Source organism: Podarcis pityusensis (genome assembly GCF_964106645.2).
Source record: "Podarcis pityusensis genome assembly, chromosome: 9".
Lineage (NCBI taxonomy): Eukaryota > Metazoa > Chordata > Lepidosauria > Squamata > Lacertidae > Podarcis > Podarcis pityusensis.
The window spans coordinates 38759227-38778939 of record NC_138034.1 but is presented as its reverse complement, the minus strand read 5'-3'; the positions used below and the strand labels follow the sequence as shown (position 1 = coordinate 38778939).

General features: G+C 38.9%; 1 protein-coding gene across 4 annotated transcripts in view; it reads right to left on the bottom strand.

Annotated features, from left to right (window-relative positions):
- Positions 1-19713, bottom strand: part of LRBA (LPS responsive beige-like anchor protein) — a 360426-nt gene that overhangs the window by 216170 nt on the left and 124543 nt on the right. For all 4 annotated transcript variants that reach the window (XM_081021326.1, XM_081021329.1, XM_081021328.1 and 1 more), the window contains exons 36-37: positions 19274-19382; positions 162-328 (exon numbers count right to left, since the gene is read on the bottom strand). In XM_081021326.1, coding sequence (XP_080877452.1) covers positions 162-328; positions 19274-19382 — 276 coding nt within the window. The remainder of the gene's footprint in view (positions 1-161; positions 329-19273; positions 19383-19713) is intronic.

The following is a 19713-nucleotide window of genomic DNA, read 5'->3' as shown; positions in this document are numbered from 1 at the left end:
GGAAAACCTGAGAGTCAAAAAATGATCAAGTTGTAGAAATGAATCAGTATTTTCTGTTGCTTTTTTGTTAGTTTAAATCTAATTTTAGTGTTAACATTGTCCTTTCAGGACCAGTGATAGCAGACACATCCTATATTGCCAAATGTTAAATATCTGTTTACCTTGGTGCAGAATTGCCCCAGGCTCCATGCTTATCCATCAGAATGTTGATGATTTTCTGTATTAGCTGAGTTGCTGTCACATGATCTCGATACTTGGCCGCCCTTATCAAATGATCACACATCTTCTCATCCTCTCGCTTATCGGCAGAATACTGGGCCGACAATGACTGAAGTGGGGAAGAGAGGACAAAGAAAAACACGGTAAATACTGTGCACTTCTGTACTCAGTTCTGTCAACAAAGAAAAAGTTACTAGGCTCTCCACATAGAATTTCTGCAACAAGACACAGACCCAGATCACACATAACACTAAGTCAAACCAAGTCTATGTGTATCTAGGTAAATTGCCATGGTATCTGTACTTAAAAAAAAGATAAACAAACATGGGGGGGAGTATGCAGGTAAATCATAGCTGCTTTGCTCCTACCACGGTCCCATTACCACCACACTACCCACAGTTAAGCCACAGTTTGGGTTAGTGTTTCGCCTGAACCTAGGCTCATGGTATGTCTCTCTTCTGAAAAATTACAAGCTATAGTCAAGGTTTATTCTTGGCAAACCATTTGTGATTTGTCAGTGGGAAACAGACCATGAGTTCAGGTTCAGACATCAAGTTTAACGAAATCATGTCTTAGTTTCAGGTGGTGTAGAAGGAACAGGATGCAGGGAGCAGCAAAGTAGCTGTGATTTTTATTGTGAATACCCACTTGTTCACACTTAGCCTTTGGCTTAGCTGGGGCTGATTTTAGTCGGAGTCCCCAACATCTAGAAGGTCAAAGGGTTCTCAACCCCAGCCCTAGAGGATTTTGTAAATACATGATGCACCCAAGTTCCTTTTTAAGAAGGGATCGGTGATGATGCAATTAACTCTTAAATAAGTATGCACATTGAATTTTATCTGGTAGCACTTTATGGTCTGGGAACATGACATTCAAAAAAACAGAATAGGAAGCCAGCATCAGTAACTCTCATATACCAAGAAGCAGCAAGTGTTGGTCAATGGTAGGTTCATATATGAAACACTTGGTCTCTTCTACTGCTGGACCCCTGCCCCCCACCCCACGACTGGCATTCATGCTGCCTTTGACTGTGGAAGTGCCATAGCCACTGAGAACCTTAGATACCCTTCTAAAGTCATCCAAGCAGTGTTAGAAACTGAGATATGAAAGCTAAGATCTAAACGGTTCCTTAAACCTAGGTAATGGGCACAACAATGGAATGTCTAGGCACACTTTTTTATAACAAGAATACAAAGCTGAAAATGAATGAACTGCAGCTAAAATATTATGTTCATTTTTCACATGGTCTAGTCCTTCCCCTGCCCACCCCTTATATTCTCTTCTCCAGCCTTCAGAGAGTAGCTGGAAGTGGGGGAGACAGAAAACGGTCCTCCTTTCCTTTCACTCTGCAGTTTTAATCCGAAATATTAGGTGTACTACTGTGCCCAGAGCTCAGAAACTGCTTGCACTAATGAAATTCCCTGTCACAAAATGCACCCTAGAACAATGGGAGTTTCGAACACTGCATCCAAGCTGATAGCCATCTTACAGTAACAAATATCATAGTTTAACTATGTGCTGTGTGAAGATGCACGTTCTTTTGTCTGTTCAGTGCATCTGTGCACCATTTGATTTGTTTCACATTGTTTCACTATATACAAGGAAGGCTAGCGCATCCAACCAACTAACTACTTCTTTATTCCCATCAAGACCAGGTAAGCCAGTGCAATAGGCAAGCAATGTAAGCAGGGTGAGCAGCCCCTAGAAGATGTAATCCAAGGAAGGATAATTATGACTCTAGAGTTTATGTTAATAGTGCAACAGACTTTTGTTTGCACAGCGGGACTTTCCTTTTTACACACACACACAGGCAGCCTCCTGCACACTGCCAAAATCTGCTCTATAGGGTTGCAGGATCCTTTGGAGCAGGTTGGTGGCATAGGGAAGCAGACAGAATGGGAAAGTCCCATCCAATTTGCTCACATGATGCTGAATATAATCCAGCATTCTGAGAGTAGTCCATTGACTTAATTTTCATATACTAAGTCAGAGCTTAAATAGGAATTTAACTTTTGGTTATACTACGTCAGCTCCTAAAAAGGTATTCAAGTGTTTAATACTATAGCAACAATATTAAACTGGTGGTTTTTCAACAAAAGGACAGAATAATTGACCTTATTATAATAAAATGCAGTGCTTTTTTTCTTTTTTGAAAAAAATGTGCCAGTACTCACAATGAAGTTATTACAGTAAGTGTCACGCTTTATCATTTGGGGGGAAAGGTGCCAGTACTACATATCCCTGAGTACCCAGAAAATAAGCACTGATAAAATGCCATATAAAATGTGTTACAAAAAGAGCAGTCAAGACATGGTAAAAATCAAGGGAAACAACAATTCGTATGAAAAACAATTAAGGATGGAGAAATAAGGGAATTTTCTCCTTTGACTAATGATTATTCCAGTCTACCAGGATATTCCTAGAAGTATTACTGAGTATAGAGAAAAAGAGAAATGTTTGAAAACAAATGTTTCCATGTATGCATCTATTTTCAGGTCCACAACAAATAATAGTGTAATGTTACTACATTGAATAATACTAAGTTGAGTTTTTTTAAAAAAAGAAACTATATCCAAGCTAATGATTACTAACCATTTCCCATAAGGGTATCATTAAGAAGAGAAAAAGCAATCTGAGGGAAAACAAGAACATACCACCTGCAAATGCAAATTCCCATCCGAACCACAGATTTTAGTAAATGGAACAAGCTCCTGCGTTTTTCTGTTAGATCTTTCGCACTTGACCTTTAACCTCCCGTTTAAAGTCTGAACTAGAAATGCCACCCAGGGAAATCTTCCAAAGCTCCTGAATAAGACTTAGAAAAATGAAAGCTTAAAACCTCAATAGCAAACAAAAGTCAACCAATGACAATGTCTGACAGCCACCTTCAATTCTGAAGTGATGCTTCTGTCATCCAACGACTCAAAGTATTGATTTCTTTCAGCATGAAAAAGCCCAAGCCAATGAAATAGATATAGCAGCATGCCCCCTTTCCCCTCCCCCGATAATAGCCATCAAGGTTAACACAGGCAGAACACTTATCAAGGTATCTTTTCTATTTCTTCTTGTTTTAATGGACTGAATACAATGTATTGGCTTTTCATCTCTGCAACCTGCAGCCTCCGCCCTCTGCATCATCATCATTTATCTAGCCCTTAACGGATCTGAAGATTCAGGATCTGCATATAAATTAACTTTTTTCGAAAGCTATTTGTTACAGAAATCTGCTGTGGTCTCTTTGCTTTGCCATATATAGGGGATCCTGGTTATTATTAACATAGTAAAAGTAGCCCCCCTCCACACCCCAGGGTCTTTAGAAAATAAAGTGTTAAGACTATCTCATGATTAGAAGCGTTATAATCAGTACAAGGAAAGTTCTATAAAGGACAGTAATGCGATATACTGGTGCTAGTCAAAAGAGGGTTAATATTTTTACATGACGATAATGTTTTTTATAGGTAACAGAAGGAAATAAGCATATAGATAAGAATGCATGTTCAATTTAATAATTGCTCTATTCTATATCCTTTGAGATTTAATTTGTGCTTAAGGCAGTTGCTTTCTCTGTGTCCTTCTCACTGAAAGGTAGATGCTCCATAAGAAAGGCACCAATCAGACAAATAGTAGAATTCTAACGAAGAGAATGCAAAAATCATACTGCGGCAATATCTTATACAGTTATACCTTGGATCCCGAATGCCTTAGCTCCCGAACAAATCGGCTCCCGAACGATCGAAACCCAGAAGTGAGTGTTCCGGTTTTCAAACGATTTTCAGAAGCTGAACATCCAGCATGGCTTCTGCAGCTTCCAATTGGTTGCAGGAGCTTCCTGCAGCCAATAAGAAGCAGTGCTTTGGTTTCTGAACATTTTGGAAGTCGATTGGGCTTCCGGAACGGACTCTGTTCAACTTCCAAGGTATGACTATATTAAGACCAACTAAAATTGAAGTAGGGATTTTTTTTTCATCCTGAGGGCCACTTCACTTCATTGTTCACCACCTAGGGTCCACATGTTAATGGTGGGTGGGGCAGAGTGGAAAAAAGTGGATTGGGCCAGATGCAAAAGTAGGCAGAACAATGGATGATACCTTAATCTTTGTACACTAGACTACATTCCTTACACACACACGAGGAATTATCACAGTTCAAGGACACATTCCAGACAGATTTGTGTCACAGAAGTGTGATAAAACAGCAAACAAGCTTCCAAGTTCTTCAGAACTCTTCTTCAGGCAGGATGTTTGGATTAATTAATTTTATAATGAATGATTTTAGAGTGTTGTTTATGCTATACTTTTATACTGTTTTATTGTTGTTAGCCGCCCTGAGCCCGGCTTTGGCTGGGGAGGGCGGGATATAAATAAAATTTATTATTATTATTATTATTATTATTATAATTATTATATAACACACTCTACGTGGAGCTGCCTTTGAAAAGTGCTCAGAAACTTCAATTGGCTTAAAAAGCTGCAGCCACACTGTTGACTGGAAGATGAACGAGTGACTGGATCCCTGACAAGGTGGATTACACATTGAAGCCCTGTAACAGTGGTGCCAGAGTAGACATGGGGACACAGTTGGCATCCTTATTCTTATTCTTATTATCTGGGTCTGCAGCAGCAGTTAGTCCCTGTGTTCATATCTCTCCTATATCACTATGTGTCTGTAGTTGCTGATGAGTAGCTGTCTTAGTTGGGGCCTGTCTGTAAACACCCTACCATCAAAGGTCTGTGAGAGGGAAGTGTCATTGTCCCATTGGTTTCAGCTGAAAACCGTTAAGTGACAAGTAATGTTCTGTCTTTTTCTCTACTGTAGTACTGTAGGTTGTTCCTAAGTACCAGTCTAGCCTTGTGAATCTATTTCTCTCTCTCTTCCTGCCCCACCAACAACCTTCTTTGGATGGGTAGTGTAGTTTGAGAAATGTTGATGGAAATTCTTAAGTTGTGACTCTGTCTGATGAGTCAGGTATGGTTGTATCGGTCGTATCACTCATCTGGTGAAGTAGACAGCAGCCCACAAAAGCTGATGCCGAAATAAATGTGTTAGTCCATCAAGCAGCACAAAACTCCTTTTTTCCCCCTGCAATATGGCCACCCCTCTGGGGATAATAAAAAAAATTCTTCTTCTATTGCTGTACTGTAGCTATATTGTAGCTATTAAAAGGAAATACGGTAGCGAACCTTCCTGGTGTTTATTTGTATGCTTAAAACTATGAAACACTGAGTTTAAACAAGGTGACATACACAAAGAGCAGAATACAGAGCTATGACTTCTCTTTTGTAAAGAGTACATGACATTAGGCTTACAAAGTTTCTTCACGTCCATGACACAAAATTACCGCTAAAGATTACTGCCAACAATATTCAAGCAGGAAGGATTCTGGTAAGTGGAAGGTGAGTTCTGCTCATGTTAACAACCCAATTCCTTCCCCTCCACTGTTGCTTCCTGTCTCTCCCAAAACCTGCCTGAGGGTTGGTAAGGATTTCCAGAATGGTAGGAGATGGGACATGCAGACTGTAGTTAGAAGAGGGAAATCAGTGGGCAGGGGAAGGTTAGATGAAAAATTGTTCTTCTGCTCACACAAGGCAACCCAAAACTAACAGAAGTTGCTGGCACGTAATCAGAAACTTCATGATATTAGGATTCTAAAATACACAAGCAGCTACAACTTGTGGCCAGACAGAAACAACAAATCAACAAACCTACTGGGGGGGGGGACCTCTACTCTAGCTTAAAATCAGAAATAAACACAAGCTTTAAAAAACTACATCCCTCTTGCAAAAAGGAGTGTGCTTACTAAATATTTTAGATTGTTTTTGAAAGGTACACACACACACACACACACGCAAATGTTTACTGTTATCGGTGGCCCATTACACAAACTAAGATGTTTTTATTTTCTGCTCAAGTACATACAGAGTACCCAAAAGAAGAAAACTACATCACTTGCAAAATCAGATTGCAAATGTGTTTACGATAACTAAATTACAGCTAATCATATTAACTGCTTTGCCCCCTCACAGTACATCATGCTTTCATCAAATCAGTCAAGCTAGAACACTGAAAGGAATATACTTTCTTATGGCGCTATCTTTCCCCAAGATCCTCTTTTTTGAACTGACTGCAGGGCTGAGCCATATTTATACAGCTCAGAACCTGAAAAGAAAATCAGTCATGTCCAAAAATACTTTGATCTGGATAAAGTGAGAGCCAAGGCATGCTCTACAAATTCCTCACAAAGGATATACTTCTGTCTATACATGCAACCCACCATTAGATAGAAATGTTTTATAAAGCCACATTAAGCCATGGCTCCTTTGTACATACATGGGTAGATGTGGCAAAATGCCTGTGCAAAGCAACAGCCACTTGTGACAATTACTTGTGGGTTGAAAGTTTCTACATGGCAAGGTAGAAACACAATATTGATAACAGGTTAAGATGTATAATTTTACCTCTACCCTATTTAAGCTGAGCAATTGTTTTAAAAACTTCCTAAAAACTATACAATGCTTGCACTCTTAAGAATGGCATTATCATAGGCAGACAGAAGGAGATGAATAATCTACTCTGGTAGTCTTAATGCCAAGATGAGTTGCCTACGCCTCTGAATGCATTCCAGACACCATGTTTCTTCTGAGTTTTCTCTTCTAGCAACTAGATTCAGGGACCTAAATAAACTATACTTTTGGTCTAACTCTGCTGCTGTATTCTCTGTGTCCATATGATAAAGACTGTTATTGTTGAAGCCTTATCAGGCTACCTCACACAACAAACAGTTGTTGCCGGGGAAAAGAGGAAAAACAAGAAACTGTTGTAAAATATCTCATTCAGATATTATTTAAGGCAATATATTTGACCTAGGTTCTCACAAACATGTAGCAAACATTTCATTCAAAAGAACTGTACTTCTTTCACAGAGAGCCTAGGTACCTGAACAAGAACTAATTTCAGTCTCACTGCTCAATACAGGAAGTACTGTTGAAGTGTATTTAGCAAAAGGATTCAACATAACAATAGTGGTAGATAAGGACCAGCAAATGTACACGCAATCCTTTTATATCATAGTTTTCTAAACTAAAAAGCAGCATTTAAAAATAATGATTTGGGTTTGGGTTTTTTTAAGGAAGAATATGTGGTCTACCACTGACAATGTTTGATCTAATCCCTGAAATCTAATACAACTTTAAGAAGCAGTCACATGTTTCATTCCTAATGAAGCCCTAGAAAGGAGAGTTCACTTTATTCTGGAGGCACGTATCAAAGTAGATCTCACCAAGCAACAGAGGCGCATCATCTAAGGATCTTTTTCACATTAAGAATCCTATTAGAAGGAAAACACTAAAAGGTAATTGAATTTCCCTCAGTTATCTTCATCTCTGTCAGCTCCTGCTACAATAACTTACTCTCCAGAGCACAGATAACTCAATTCTGTCCAGCAAGCATATGTTATGAATCTCCAAAGCAAACTTGTCTAAATCATTCTGGTCTTCTATCAAGGTTGGCTGTGGATATGAACTCTGACAGAAAGCAAACAAATTTATTTTTATCTTTTCAATAATTCACTTCTTCATGGCTTGATAGAAGAATCTAAGGATATTTATGTTTTTAGTAATTTTGGCATTATAAATACTGACTGAACATTGACTGGAATTAAAACCTGTTTAAACAGCCATTTTGTTATTAGCACTTTCAAGCTGAAAGATAATTTGAGGTGTACTGTACTGACTTACTAGAGATTTCTATAAATGAAAGCGTTCCTTCCAATTACATTTGCACAATTGGTTAAGACTAGGATGTATACTTCATGTTTAATTCAAAACCATGCTTAAATGTATTGTGGTTTATAACTGTGGATGTATTTTTTGCAATTATTATTTATTACATTTTTGAACCTCACTTCAGCAAAGGTTCCCAAGAAGGTGTAAAACATTAATACATATATCAAAACATCAACATTAAAACCACACACCTACTAATACAGTGATTCTTATGCAAATTCAGCGGCTATAGCTAACAGAACAACCAACCAACACCTGTCCACCAAAACCAAAAGAAACAGAGATGTCTTCAGCTGATGTCAAACAGATGCCAGCAAGGGGGACAATTGTACCTACAAAAGAAGGAATTCCACAAGTGGGGTGTCGTAACAGAGAGGCACTTGCACTGCATCATCACATAACTGACCATGGCTGACAACGGAACCATCAGAAAATCTTACGGCATGGGTTGGCAGATAATGGGAAAGGCACTTCTACAAATACCTAGGTCCCAAGCCATGTACTGGCAGGCAACGCTACTCTCTTAGATTAAAAGGTTAGTTAAGAATGCTTCAATCTAAGGGTGCCCTTTTGCAATTCTATGGTAAGTGAGACTTGAAATGTTAAAAACATACCTTGAGAAAACAGAAGTAGAAATAAAAGCAGCAGCAGTTTATGATAAGGTTTGAACTATCCTTGGTTGCCAAGTGTGGAGTGTCAGTTGCAGGAAGGCAAATGTAGGATGGGGGGGGGGAGGGGACTGCTGATGTACAATCTAGTAGCCTGTGCCAGTAAAGTACCTGTGATCACATTCAAATCTAGCACAGTATGTTGCCCTACTTTTAATAGTTTCTATTCCTACATTCCTTCTCTTCCTACCAGTCACCATGCCCAGTCTATTGTTCAATATAACGATGGTGCTTAAACAAACTGTCCATGATCAGCACCAAATCAGGGAGCTGGGGCCAAGTAGGGAGTTCCAGAGCTGTGTAAGTTCCGGAGCTGGAGGCTATGAGCTCAACAACAAGCTTTTAATCCAGCAAGGCTCCAGAGGCGGCAGAAAGACTTAAATCCTCACTGCTAGCTCCTCTTCTTCCTGGTCATCTGCTGGGCTGCTATTCACAGTGGAGTCTTTTCCCTCCTCCCCAAAATGCCTTGCATCTAAGGAGACCTCTAGTCATACATAGACCCTGCAGGCAGGCAGGCAGGCACACCTATGCCAACTCTGGGTTTGAGTGTAGGATGATATTTGAGACTCAGGGCTTGGGCTATGATCAGGTGGCTCAGGTGAGACATGCATGACATGAGGCACTCCACTACCTTAGGACATTTGAGGGCTCCTTAGGGTTTTTATCTGTACTGTGATTCTCTGCAAGGCCCCAGGACTTTTCCACAGAGGAGGTCTCTCTTGGTTCGGAGTGGGCAAGATTCTGACACAAATTAGACTTTAGGACAAGTGGACATTAGAAAATAGGCTCTAATTAATTAAAGGTTTCTTACAACTTTATGCCCCTGCTAGAACTACTCTTTGGATTCTTTCTTATAGGTCCTTAACCAGTCCACACTAGATAAATTTGGGCCCGCCATAGTGTAGCTGTGTAGTGACACAAAGCACAGAGGCAAGGTATGATCACAGTACCGGCTAAATCAATTTAGGTCACTCCCTATGATCACCTATAGCTAAAATTCTACCAGCACTTTGATAATGGAGCAGGAAAAAAAAAGAGAAATCTATTAAGATTTATCAATTATCTCCCACAGGAAAATTTATTCTTGCTTACAGACAACTTAATATGGAACAGTTATTTCTCAGCAGCAAGCCAACAACCCAGACACATAGATCAAGGAAGAACAGTACCAACAATGCTCCTTCTCTTTCTTATTCTATGAAGAGGACTATTCAACCTCAGACATCAGCCATGCTGCTGTATCTGCACTAAACATACATTTACATCATACAAGAAGTGTGCAGTTACTAAACTGGGAAAGGGTTCAAATTCCCATGAAGCTCACCAAGTGGCCATGAGCCAGGAACTCTTTTATCCTCCAAAACTCACAGTCCTGCAGTGAGAATAAAATGGGATAACTTAGTGCCACACCAAGCTCCCGATTGGAAGGGGAGAATTCAAATGTGATAGATTGATCACTTGCCAGCAATACTCTGAAGGATTTTACATGGACATAACAGAAGATGCATTAAGCATGTCTCATTTTTGGATCCCTCTCAAATAGTCCAGGGGCCCTGAACACTGTGAGAAACATCACTGTTCACTCACACAGATCTCCACTAATGAGAAATTGTTCTTAGGGTTCAGCTAGAAGTTATATGGGAGATATACAGAATTTATGGATATCCCCTGTTTTGCTTTTGAAGAAGTTAATAGCAGCTGGCAAAGATTACCAGTTTCTACAGCTGCATCTTTGCATATCCTGTGCTCCCTTGCATCCCTGCATCAGATCAGAGTCTTGGTTCTTCTGACCCGTGCTGTTTTCCCTACTCCTGAAGTTGCTATTTGCTCTGTAGAGGAAAGTATGATGGGCAAGGAGCAGCTGGGCCCTCCCCCAGCAATATAATAATCATGATCTGATGCAACCCTCCCCCCCCCCAAAAAAAATGTTAACATCTTGCAAAGTTATTTACTTGATCTCAAAACCCAGGCCTTTTAATAGTTTTACTTGATAAATTGGTTTTATGCTACTCTTACATACTATTTTACTATACATTTCTACAGATCAATCCAAAGAGGGAGTGAGGGAGGGAGAACTGAAGGTGAATGAACCACAGAGCCTAGGACTTGCTGATCATAAGGTCAGTGGTTCAAATCCCCACGACGGGGTGAGCTCCCGTTGCTCGGTCCCAGATCCTGCCAACCTAGCAGTCTGAAAGCACACCAGTGCAAGTAGATAAATAGGTACCGCTGCAGCGGGAAGGTAAACGCCATTTCCGTGCACTGCTCTGGTTCGCCAGAAGTGGCTTAGTCATGCTGGCCACATGACCCGGAAGCTGTACGCTGGCTCCCTTGGCCAATAAAGCGCCGCTACCCAAGAGTTGGCCACGACTGGACCTAATGGTCAGGGGTCCCTTTACCTTTACCTTTAATGAACTTCCATCCACATTTGTCCATTTCAGGCTGTGGGTGAGAGATAGCCATTCAATTTCCCTCCCACTGTCTTCCATTGTTTCCAATGATAGGGGGGAAACACAATGCCATACACACACCAAGAGGGTACGCTGGGTAACTGGGAATGCTATTCCACTTTGCATCTACCAACAGAGCTCTTGTGTTGAGTAAGGCAAAGGATGAAGGTTTCTGGAGGTAGAAGGAGTATTGTGGAGTCATATCTTCCTCTCCAATGGAAGACCTCTCTTTCTGTCCTCATAGGAGGAGATCTAAAAGATCCTATAGGATTCCAGTCTTACTGTTGCTGGTTTCCAGTGATTTAATCTTAGTATGATTTAAGGCAAATTTTAAAAAAAAAGTTTTTGAAGGGCAGGATGCAAATTGTTTAAAGTAAACAAAAATAACAGAAATCAGGAAGGGAGATCCAGATTGTGGATCTGCTATGTAACATCTAGTTGCGCCCATACATATATCTTGAATAAACCCCTCTCTTCCTACTTAAACATTGGTCTGGCTCAGTTTTGGCAGGGAATGCTAAACTTTATTGTATTTTTGAATTATTATTCAGCTGAGAAACAAAGCATTCCACCGACCCCCATTGTACTGTTACAAGATTATCCCAGTTTAAAAAAAATAATGCTGAAAATGTTGTTGACCATAATTGAAATATACTTTCTTCTTAGTTAGTAGCTAACAACATGTGAAAATTATTATATAAAAAGCATAACCATTACTAGCTTCTTCAGAATTTAAAGCAGAAGATCTTTTACAAAAGGAAGTCTCTACCATAACGTCATGCTGCTTCGGCAAACACTGTCATCCTTTTTAAAACAACCCATTAGTCTTTTTTGAATTACACTGATCCAAATCCAGCAATGTCTTAATTTTTTTCAATTCCATCTTTTAAATAGTATTTTTATTAATTCCTGCGAAACTTAACAAGAAAGTAGCTAGTTTGTTCATCCCTTTACATTCATGTGTAAGCACTGCATCAGTTATGCATCAAATGTATAACTTGTAGTGTGTGGAGATTATAATTTCACCTTTGGATAAGAGTTTGACATATTAGCTCAAGGGGAACATCTACCATGTCCTTTTTTTTTCTAATAGCCGTGTAACATGTTTGTAGTTTTTACTGAATTTAAAAAACCAGCTAAATTAAAAAGTCATATTTGTAGGTAATGAGAATTCATAAGGATTCCCCCCTCATATGCTCAGTGTGAACCTGTTGTGAGAGAAGATTCAGTAGAGCGCAAAGGGCTGATCCCCTGGGCTGAGCTATAGCCTTTTGGTTGGACCTGATTACCAGCACCAGCATCTTCCTATATGGTGGCTAAAGTCAGAAAAATCTGGGGAGGATACGCAAGCGAGGAAGGTATCCCGCATCTCGGGGAATGCGCAGAGAGAAGAAGCTGGTGGAAGTCGGAAAGAGGTAAAAGATAATTCTATAAAGCAAAACCAATAATAATTTGACATTAACGTTATAGGAAAAATGAAAGAATGTGGCAGTTTGGGTGCATGGGATAAGATACAAATTAAGTGTGAAAGGTCCTGCCAACCTAGGAGTTCAAAAGCACGTCAAAGGACAAGTAGATAAATAGGTACCACTCTGGCAGGAAGGTAAACGGCATTTCCGTGTGCTACTCTGGTTCGCCAGAAGCGGCTTATTCATGCTGGCCACATGACCCAGAAGCTGTACACTGGCTCCCTTGGCCAATAAAGCGAGATTAGCAACCCCAGAGTCTGTCACGACTGGACCTAATGGTCAGGGGTCCTTTTACCTTTACCTTTTAAGTGTGAAAGGAGAGTCGGAGAAGAAATTACAGATGAGCAAGAACAGTTTGAAAGGCAAGGGGAGGGATATAAATTAAAAAGCCTCTGGATCAGCAAGTGGGCAACCAAGCCAAACTGCACCCCCAGCTAGTGTCTATATTTAGCAGGGATGTAAACAGATACAAATTTCTGCCTGATGCTTCAATAAAATGCAATATCTTTCCCTCACCACAGCAATGTGTGGTGAATTTCCAGTCAGAATTTCTTTACGTACAGCTTCCCCAAACACTCCTTACCTACGCAGCTAATATATTATGCCTGATGCATCTATAAACGGCACTGCTCACTCTTCAGCTGTTAACAGCCATCCAGCTCCAAATAGTGGGGAAGCCTGAATTACCACTGGGTACCATACCAGTATCTACATTGCCCTTAACAATTGCAATTTGGAGCTTGAGTAAACATGGAAAGCCCTTAACACAACATGTTAAGATGAAATGCTTTTTCTTTTCTTTTCTTTTTTTGCAAATTGAAAAATAATAAAGTCAGTGCAGCACTACAGTTTAGAGACAGAGATTTCTCCAGATGTCTGGAAGCCTCACTTGCAATTGTTCTACATGCATAATACGCAAACACAGAGAGCACACAAATTATCTCAAGAAATACCTCTTATTTCCCACCTTTTAATGCCTTTCCTCCCAAGCCAATAGTGTATGTTTTCTCCTACTTACATCTTATTGTATGGAAACAAACTTTAAAAATGAATCTGTTCACATTCTGCACTAGTCTAGTATGGCTGAAAAAGCAGCATCCTACAAACGCTCTCCCTCTTTTTCCTTGAAGTTCAGGGTTTTACATTAGCCACCCTCATCCCTTAGATGCAGAAACAAGCTAAATATAGAAAGGGGAAGGATAGGGAAATTGTAAGATGAATCAAAGTGGTATCTTGCTATTGATAGCCTTGGCCTCCATAAATTTGTTGAATCCTCTTCAGAGGTCATCACTGTCTCCCATGTGAGCTGATTCCATACTTTACCTATGTGCAACATATATGCGTAACATATATTTCTATTTTGCTTTTCCACTCAGGAGCTAAACATTGTGCATGTTTCCCTCTCTTTCCCCCTTTTATATTTGCAGCATCTCTGTGAGATAAGCTAGGTTAATATATGTTAATACATATATTAACACACATATATTATGTATGCTATTATACATACATTAACATACATATATATATATGTAGATCTGGGAGGGGCCCGATCCACATACAATATAGCCAGTCCAGGAAATCCTGTTGGCACCTCTACCTGGCCCAAATTATGGCCTGTGCCTATCCTACCTCATAGCTATGTGATGGTTGTATTACTAATGCTGTAAGAAGGTGTAATAGCTTAGGGCTGATTTCCAGTATTGGTTGCTCCTAATAAACTGTTCCTATAATTATTGTCTTAATTATTTTGCCTTCTTTTTTTAAAAAAAAGAGAGATTTCAAGCATGTTCATGTGTGTAAACACAATACAGGAAAAGTTTCTCAAGGCTACTCAAAAGCTAAGATTTAATAGATAAAGAATATCTGATGCTTAGCTATAAGGAAAGGGAAGACTCACAGAAAACATTATTTTATTTTATTTTTGCAAAGGAGGACACGTGAAATAAGCTAGAAACTACCTGTATCTTTTGAGCAAGGCATGACTACATTTACATTCATATTCAACATAAGCCATAAACCAAAACATGAACAGCTTATTGCTGCTTAACTATAGCCTATAAATTGGCACAGGGTGAAAATTAGGGCTATAGAGAAGTCCAACTAATACGCATGAAGAAACATAACTGAAGGGAAAAGGGCAACAAATTTTACAGCAGCTGGAAATGCTAGATTTAATTATTGAAGGGCAATCATGCAGAGAAGTTAGCTGCCTAATATGATTTACAACAAAGAAGAATCCAATGAATATCCCAGTTATATTGACAAACTGCTAATAATCAGAACGTAAGACTATTGCAATTTGCCACAAATGCATAATTTAAGTAAAGACATCACAACAAAAAGGAAACGATGCATGCCTTACTTATAAACCACAAAAACTGTAACGTGTGTGTGTGTGTGTAAAACATGCTGCATTTTGAAGAATAGCTGTTTATACTACTGAGAAACTGACTGGCCAGTCACAAGCCATCAACATCCAAACAAAGAAGTATAAAATGAAACACATTTTATTCACCCTTATATTTTCTTTGTTCATCACTTTATATTTAACATTCTTATGCTTGTCTCTTAATCACTCTTGCATATATCACAGTTGGGACTATTAAGCATCCACTTTGCATGCAGAAGGTCCCAGGTAGGATGACCTGCCTGAAACCTTAGAGGGCCACTGACGGTCAGTGTAGACAACAAGTGCCCAAAACTGATGTGCAAATCACTGTATCACTGATTTTCAGAGCTCCTAATAAAACCACCAACAGCTAGTGCTCAAATACATAATCCAAAATGCATGCAGACTGTTATTAACATATGCATACTACTTGAAGGGACATTGCCAGGGATTCAGACCCATTTCTGTTTGGGGTGCTTCACAATTTCCCCCCTGCTAGAGGTGACATGGTGCTACACCTATTTTCCAGTACACATGTTTACCATTTGCTTTTAAGTAGTCATGGCAGTGGTGTCATCACCCCATTTTTGCAGGAGATGTTCACAGAAAACCCTGAAAGAATACGTTGTATTTGTGGCACCTATAAGCATTCACAGTATCTATGAATATTTAATAGACTTCCCCTTAAATAATAATAAAAATCAGGTTCAAGTCACTCCAGATTTAGCCCAGGGAAGTCGTAAAAAATATTGCTCATTCCAAATTAATTGTGCAATGCTCATAAGTCTATTGCACCCATCAAATGATCCCTGCATGCAGTAGGATTGTGTGGGCATTGAGAAAAATCAGCTCAGACAAAAAAACAAAGTTCTGCCCTTTCTCCTTGCCAACGCTTAAATGGAATAATAATAATAATATTTTTATTATTTGTACCCCACCTATCTGACTGGGTTGCCCCAGCAACTATGGACAGCTTCCAACATATATAAATACATAATAAAACCTTACACTTTGAAAGACTTCCCTATACAGGGATGTCTTCAGATGTTGGTTTCATTCTTTAGAAGATACATATTTTAAAAATATATAGTCTTGTGCTTATTATGAAAATGATGGTTTAAACGCATACTGTGTGCAGTTTTGTGCTTTGTAATATAAAAATTAATCTCACTTTTTTATTTCAAAATTTTCTTCAGGGCATTTTAAACAGCAGTACCAAGAGCTAAATCACATTTTATTGATATGTGTGAACATATTCCCTTATGTTTGCGTGATTTGATAACAGAATTAACTTGCTCTGAAGTGTGGCGCTACAGCAAATCACCATGTGGTTTTAGTTATAGTTTGTTTTCTGCACCCATCTGAATAATTCTGCTACATTTGGATTCATATTATGTTCATGACTGAGTCTTAACTCCTATCTATTCCTTCACAGATTTTTTTTCCAATGCTTCTCTTTCCAAAACTAATTTCTGCTGAAACATATAGATATCTTGTGATTTCAAGAGGAACATGCCTTGGTCAATAGAGAAAACTATGGCTGCCTCCTCCAGTTCTGATAACAGAAGTGCTGTCTTTTCTGCAGCCTAGCTTCTGTTTAAGTTCAAGATTATGTGAATCAAATCCCTTCAGCCATCACACTGAGATATAACAGAGTCAAGGCAACATCAGATCAAGAAGTGTCAACCAACACCTGCCTGAAGACAGTTCAAAGACATAAGAAACACACAGAGAAATAAAAAATTGTGGTCAGTTCTGACAGAGGCAGCATTTTGAAATGCAGTAAAAAAAAATTCCCATGATTTAGCTATTCTTATGTGAAAAAAGTGCGGTTAAAGGGCAGAGGGGTATGTTAGCAGCAGGAAAAGAAGAGCAATTCACCTAATCAATGAGGCCATGTCACTCATGGTGCATCTGCATAAAACCAGTGTATAAGTTGTCACCTTTGTCAGACTCCAATGATTATCAGGCAATGAACTAAAAAAGATGTATATTTCGTCTCCACAGGACTGTCTACCAACCCTTCATTTTTTGATGTAACAAATGAAACCTGCCTGCTATTTCACTAGCACAAAATGACAATGTAGATATCTGACAACATCTCTGTTTGCAGGAGTGCGTAACTAGGTCTAGATGAAGTACAGACAGCTTATTAAACAATGCACAGCATGAATCCTGAGACCCACAGAGATGACCTTTAGAAACATTACCACTGTCCAGGAAAATAAACTTCCCACTTCTTACGCATTTTAAAACAAATGTTTATGTGTTAATATATAAGGAAAATCCTCAATGTTTCATTTGTAAAAGAAAGCTGCAAAAGAAAAATAAAATTAGTTCTTAGGAGAATCCAATAAAAAACTAGTTTTTTATGAGGTATTTCTTTTTTGTTCTGTATTGAACTGATCGGGAGGCCATAGTAATCCAATAAATTCAAAATACACGTCAATGTAATTCATTGTCCCTCAATAATAAATTATCCCTTATTTTTATTTAGTTTGGGTTTATAAAAAAATATAAAATACTTTTTTTGTGACTACTTCAGCAAAAAATAACTTTTTAGACTTTGTTTGCAGTATATTTATACGTGTAAATATTTGGTTGGAGGCGGTAACATATCCATGGCTACATTTTTATGAGCCACTGGAAACTGAAATACTATTACAGAACAGACTAAGGATTTATTTGTGTGAAAGCCACTCAGGCGTTTATTTGTCCAAAAGTCATTGTGTGAAACCCCCATGTGAACAAATACACATTTGTACTAGGTTTCCCCAGAAAATTAAAGGCACGTTTGTTGGTTTTTTAATGCTGAAACTGTTGACAGAAATGGTAGCAATTAGAAAATCTAAAATGTGATCTTTACAAAAATGATGATTCAGAAGCAGCTAACTCTAGATCCAAATTAGTAGCTTAGCTGCTCCACTCTTCTTATTGACTGCCAGTTCTGTACCAGCTGCAAACTCTGGCAAGGTTCTTTAAGGTGCTTTTACCCTGCCAGTCCCCACTAAAGACATTGTGCAAAAGCAGCTCTACTCAGTCAATTGTTTTATTTTGAAATGGCTAAAAGATTGCTAGAGAGTAAATTTATACAAAGAGCAGCCTGATCTAGATGGACCAGTAAGTTTAATTCCAACGACATATTGTTTTTATCAAGTACTTAAGATTCCAGTAGAGGAGTGGAGAGGAGACTAAAGAACATAATCCACATCAACAAGGACAGTCAGGGACAATATCTTTGAAAGCCATAAGCACGAGAGGATTAAGGAATCATACTGGTAAGGTTATAGTTCATAAGATCCATTTGCAATGCTACGTCAAAAAGGATAATGTGGTCATGGGATGCATAAAGAGGGAAATAATTTGTATGTGTGCAGCAACAATTGTGTGTGAAACATCCATGAGACCAGTGCTAGAATGCATCGGACTAAACAGACTGCCGTAAAATATTATACCTATTTGACTGGTGCAAAAAAAATCAGTCAGAATGGTTTGGAAAATGAGAGTGTTCTAAGTAGGGAGAGTGTAGGAGTTCAACCCTATCCAAAGGAAGACTAAACAAACAACAATCACGCAAGTGACTTCATGGAAAAAGTATTCTTGTTGTTGTTGTTCTGATGACTCAGAGGGAAGTGAAATTACCAAATAATATTTCATTAAGAAAAATAATGCAAAGTTCAATTTTAGTCTACAAACAATACACTGCTTTATTGAAGTTAGCCTTTCATCTATATTATACCAGTTGTTATACTGGATGAACATCGTTGTCAATTATGAATGTTAAAATACAAAATTGTAAATCATCCCAAATTTTATCCCTATTCTCCAACCAGCAGCCCTGTTTACAACAAGTAAAAAAAGTGGGCTGGACCCAGAGAAGATACAGCAGAACTCCAATCACATAATGGGTCCTTCTTGTCTCTTCCACCCCCGCTAAAAGTTCCCTCCTCTCCCCATAGCTGCTCCTGAGGGTCAGGGAACTCTCTAGATGTGCAAGATGGGGTACACAGAGAAGCAGAAGGACCTGGGAATTGAAGGAATTCAGTAGGGTTGCCTTGCACAAGTGGAAGTGCTTTTCTATTTGTGAAAGATCTCTGGATCCAAGAGAATAGGTGCTTCAGAGCTTCTGTGTACTATTTACAGGTCAACATGGTCAGGGATTTTAAAGACACAACTTCACAGGCACCTGATGTGTTTACATTTTTAATCTGGCATAGCTGTGGTACCTATGTTTCAGTTTATTACTCCACTATGTATGAATGAAATACTAGTGCAATGTGTAAGATTTGGGACTTGCCTCAAATTCAGCATGCCTGTGAATATCTTCAGCTCTTTGTCTGCTCAAGATAAATTCTGCTTCATTTGCAACTCTCACCAGATGATCCTTCATGGTTTGGCTCAGCAATCTGTAAACAGAAAGAAATTTGGGACAAATTGGTAATGATGGATTTCAAAAAAACAACCAACCACTCAAAGGTTTTAAAGCATTTTCAGTAAAAACACCAATGTCCAGATCCAGCAATATGCTCCAGGAACAGATGTTCAGACACAAGCATGGAACTGCACCACCTGGAAGTACTTAGTCATTAATTTTGAGAGAGGGAGTTGTGACCCAAAATATACTTGATGAACACCTCTTGCATCAAAATGCCGGTTTCTAAAAATGTAAATAAAAACAGCTGGAAGGGTTGATCATTAATAGGTCCAGAACGAATGAAGACCTGAAATTAAATGGAA